The 3,842-nt window shown below is 38.6% G+C and overlaps 1 protein-coding gene across 1 annotated transcript; it reads right to left on the minus strand.

Moving 5' to 3' along the window:
- Positions 1-554: 554 nt before the first annotated feature.
- Positions 555-2,838, minus strand: LOC135936957 (small ribosomal subunit protein uS12). Its single transcript, XM_065479981.1, has 4 exons — positions 2,681-2,838; positions 2,284-2,443; positions 1,981-2,165; positions 555-848 (listed from the first exon to the last, which is right to left on the minus strand). The coding sequence occupies exons 1-4, from the start codon at positions 2,682-2,684 to the stop codon at positions 766-768; spliced, it is 432 nt and encodes a 143-aa protein (XP_065336053.1). The 5' UTR covers positions 2,685-2,838; the 3' UTR covers positions 555-765.
- Positions 2,839-3,842: the final 1,004 nt, after the last annotated feature.

Here is a 3,842-nt window from a genome sequence, read left to right on the forward strand (position 1 = left end):
TAACACCTGTGTTAAAGATGCGGAATTTTGTAATAGAAGCTTAGTAAGCACGTTATTATTTTATAATTTTAATTTTTACCGGGCAGCTTGACGAATTCAATTCATATTTAATTTAATAATTTTAAACTATTTTATAATAATTTTTTCCGGAATTCTGGTCAGCACAAATTTGTTTAAAATTTATGACATATTAATTTAGTTTAATGGCTGAAACTGGGACGAATTAGATCAGGCTCATTTAAAATTTCAAGGGCTCCATTGTTAATTATGGTATCCTCCGACCAGTGATTTCTGTTCAATTTTTCTTCGTAAACTGTCATCGCCGAGCAGAAATTGCTGCTAAGCCACAAGCCGTCTTTAACTCACAGTCTGACACCTCTAGTTTATGCCTTCAAGAGTTCGTCCCTGATTGCCTACCTGTTAGCAAAATCTGTGCACTAATATTGCTTCATTAAAAATTTTAACAGACGAAGTCAACTCTAAAAATCTCAAGGTTCATTATAAAATAATATTTACATAGCTCTTGGGAAAGAATGAAATGATAAAAAATGATGTCAAATCCAGCTCATAAATTTATTACGGAATGCTTAGTGACAGAGAGTCCAAATTGGAATGCACTATTTCATTGTGTGGAATGATTTGCGTCCTCCAGCCACAAGAGCCGAGCTTCTTTTCTCACCCAGTATCCCGTGGATGAAGAGGAGAGAAATTGTAGTAGGCGAGCCAGACCGTTTGTGTTGGATGGAGAGTAGCATTAGAGTAAACTTATGATCTAGGTCGCTCCTTCTTCTCCTTGTACAAAGCCAAGAGCGAAACGTTAGCCACCTTAACCACCTTGAAACGGACGCCTGTCGAACAGAGAAAAAGACAAGAGGAAAATTAGTCATGGCTGGCAAAAATTAACTCTTTAAAATATTTGTGTAAATATTTCAGATTATATGGATTACGGGGGGACAGTTAATTTTTAGTTGAAGACAAGACACAGCTGATTTGTAGGGTCTTTAGACAAAACCCACAGTAGCTCTGCCTTAGAACTTTTTTAATTAGCAATTTGGAAGAGGAATGAGTGAATTTCACTGCAAAATCCTGATTAGGAAAAAATTAAAGGTTCTCAAAGGGCCAGTTGAAATTTTCAGACGGATTTTGTGCAAAATTAGTAAATTTAAGAAAAATTTGCTTTTTAGGTTAGGAATAAAACTGGATATTTAATCAGCTTTCTGAATATAGGCGGTTTTTTACGCTACTTAAACTGGTGAATTTTAATGAGGTTAAACACAGACCCTTCCAAAAATCTGCAACTTGAAAAAATATACCCCGGAAGTAATTTAATTAATTTCTTTTGCTCAATAAGAGGGCGTTGCCGGTTAAGTTAAAACAATTGGATTTTGGGGCACTTTCGGTCAGAAGTAGATGAAAAAATGATCAGCTAGGGTTAAATTTACATGTAATATCATTTATACAAGTAAACAAATCACAATTTAATAAAAGCGGATCATTTAAAAAAAATTCCATAGCAGAAATAATACTGGAAGTTGACAAAAGACAACTGAACGAGATTTGAGCCAATAACCACAATTTTTAAGTCAGTCATGCATGACACCTATGTATCTGTCTTCTGGTGAAAATTTTAAAAATTCCAGCATCAGTACGGAAATCAGGATGTTATTTAATTTCAAATGTTTCAGTTCGGATTGAGGAACGCAATGATAATTAGGCACTGCGACCTCACCTTTAAAACTGAAGTTATTTCCTTCCCGTTGACGACCTCCAAATGCAAAACGACATTCAGTGGCGCTTTTAGGAAGGGTTGCAAAAAATATTCCAAAATTTATTAATTTGAGCCAAGTGTTGATTTTTACAGACACTTCACTCAGCATCAATTTAACCTAAATTATCCATGCCTGTTTAGACAATTTATTTATGTAGCCCTTTAGAAGGCAAAATAATTATTGGTTGTAAATTTGTGTGGGAAACACATACCGGGAATATCACCGACGGCGTGGCCCTTACGCCCGAATCCAGCCACCATCACCTCATCGTTCTCCTCGATGTAATTCAGGCAGCCATCCCTGGGCACGAAGGCCGTGATCTTCTTGCCGTTCTTAATCAACTGAACCCTAACGCACTTGCGGATGGCAGAGTTGGGCTGCTTGGCTTCTACACCACTGAAATTGAGCAATAAAATCAATCCCATTCGTTAATTACAGCATTAAATACATATTTATGGGCTTTGCTTGGCAGAAATGATTAAAACATAATATTAGTTATTTTATCCGTACATACACTTTCTCCAAGACGATTCCCTTGGCGTGAGAAGCGCCTCCGAAGGGATTGGCCTTCCACCTTGTGCCCAAGTGAGCCTTTTTGTAGTCTTTATCAGCCCATCGCTGGTCCCTGCGGTGATTAACGTGCTTCCTCGCCGTTCTTAAACCTCTGGGCTTGCCTGAAGATGCGAAAAACTATTAATATCCACAAGTGACATAGCGGCAGACGCGCTTCCCCATGCATAACACGTGGCCGCCCAAATGCCGACACACATTTTCGCTCTTAATCCGTGAATTATTGAGCGCAGCCACGCGATTAATCGAAATAATGACGGGGACAAAATAATTCGAACCGTCCTGACGTTAAATCGGCTTGAAAAGGCGTTTTAATTCAAGAAAATCAAGAAAATGCTTACCCATGTTGCGTGTGTGTCACGTACAAGGCTGAAGTGAAAACCGAAAATGGCCGACTGGAACAGCGCATGCGTCATTCCGGTTTGCTCCTCAGCCAGCGATGCCTCCCGATACCTACCGAGCAAAACTGGCGCCAAGTTCAAATTACGATTTTTGCATGTGTGTGTGTGTGTGTTCGGGAGACTTTTAAGGGTAATTGTCAATTTTACCGACTTTATTTCTCCATCCTGAATTTAACATATGTTGTTAGGGGTGTTTCATAATGTGTAACCTGAAATTTTGAGCAAAAAATTCGGGGACTTTTTTGGGAAATCACGATTTTCGAAAACGGAAATTTTCAGATAGTAAATCCGAAATATCAAGGTATCTTCAGTCCAGATTGGAATTTCGATGTGGTTTTTTTACCTCCACACGTAACTTTTTCAGTAGAGCAAATTTGCCATTGGTCAAAAATTTGTAAGTCAAAGGTCAAGGTCACAAATTCGCGTGCAAAATGTTCAATTAAAAATATCGCAAAATACGCCCCCTCGGATTTTTTTCATGAAAACGTAAAAAATGTAGCCCTGAATGTGTAGAATCGAATGGTGAAGAGAAATCGATGGAGACTCTAAATTGATATTTCAAATATCATATCAAATATCGATAATCGATATTGTTTTTTTCACAAAGTCCCAACCCTATAACACACACGCCGCCGGTGGCTCAAGAGCAGCGAAAATGTGTGTCGGCTTTTGGGGGGCCACGTGTTATGCATGGGGAAGCGCGCTTGCCGCTATGTCAATTGTGGATATTAATAGTTTTTCGCGTCTTCAGGCAAGCCCAGAGGTTTGAGAACCGCGAGAAAGCACGTGAACCACCGCAGGGACCAGCGATGGGCCGACAAAGACTATAAGAAGGCTCACTTGGGCACAAGGGGGAAGGCAAATCATTTCGGAGGCGCCTCTCACGCCAAGGGAATCGTCTTGGATATTATAGTGTATGTATCCCGCCCAGAAATATTTCACCCCAATTTATTCGAGATTATTCCGGAATATTCTTAGCACATTCGAAAAGATCAACCATTAAAATTATTCTAAAAGTATTCTAAGAATAACACAAAAATATTCTTTGAACATACTTAAAGAATATTCTTGGAATAATTCAAATTGGATAAAGTTTTAAATT

This window comes from Cloeon dipterum, chromosome 2, assembly GCF_949628265.1.
Source record: "Cloeon dipterum chromosome 2, ieCloDipt1.1, whole genome shotgun sequence".
Taxonomy (NCBI): domain Eukaryota; kingdom Metazoa; phylum Arthropoda; class Insecta; order Ephemeroptera; family Baetidae; genus Cloeon; species Cloeon dipterum.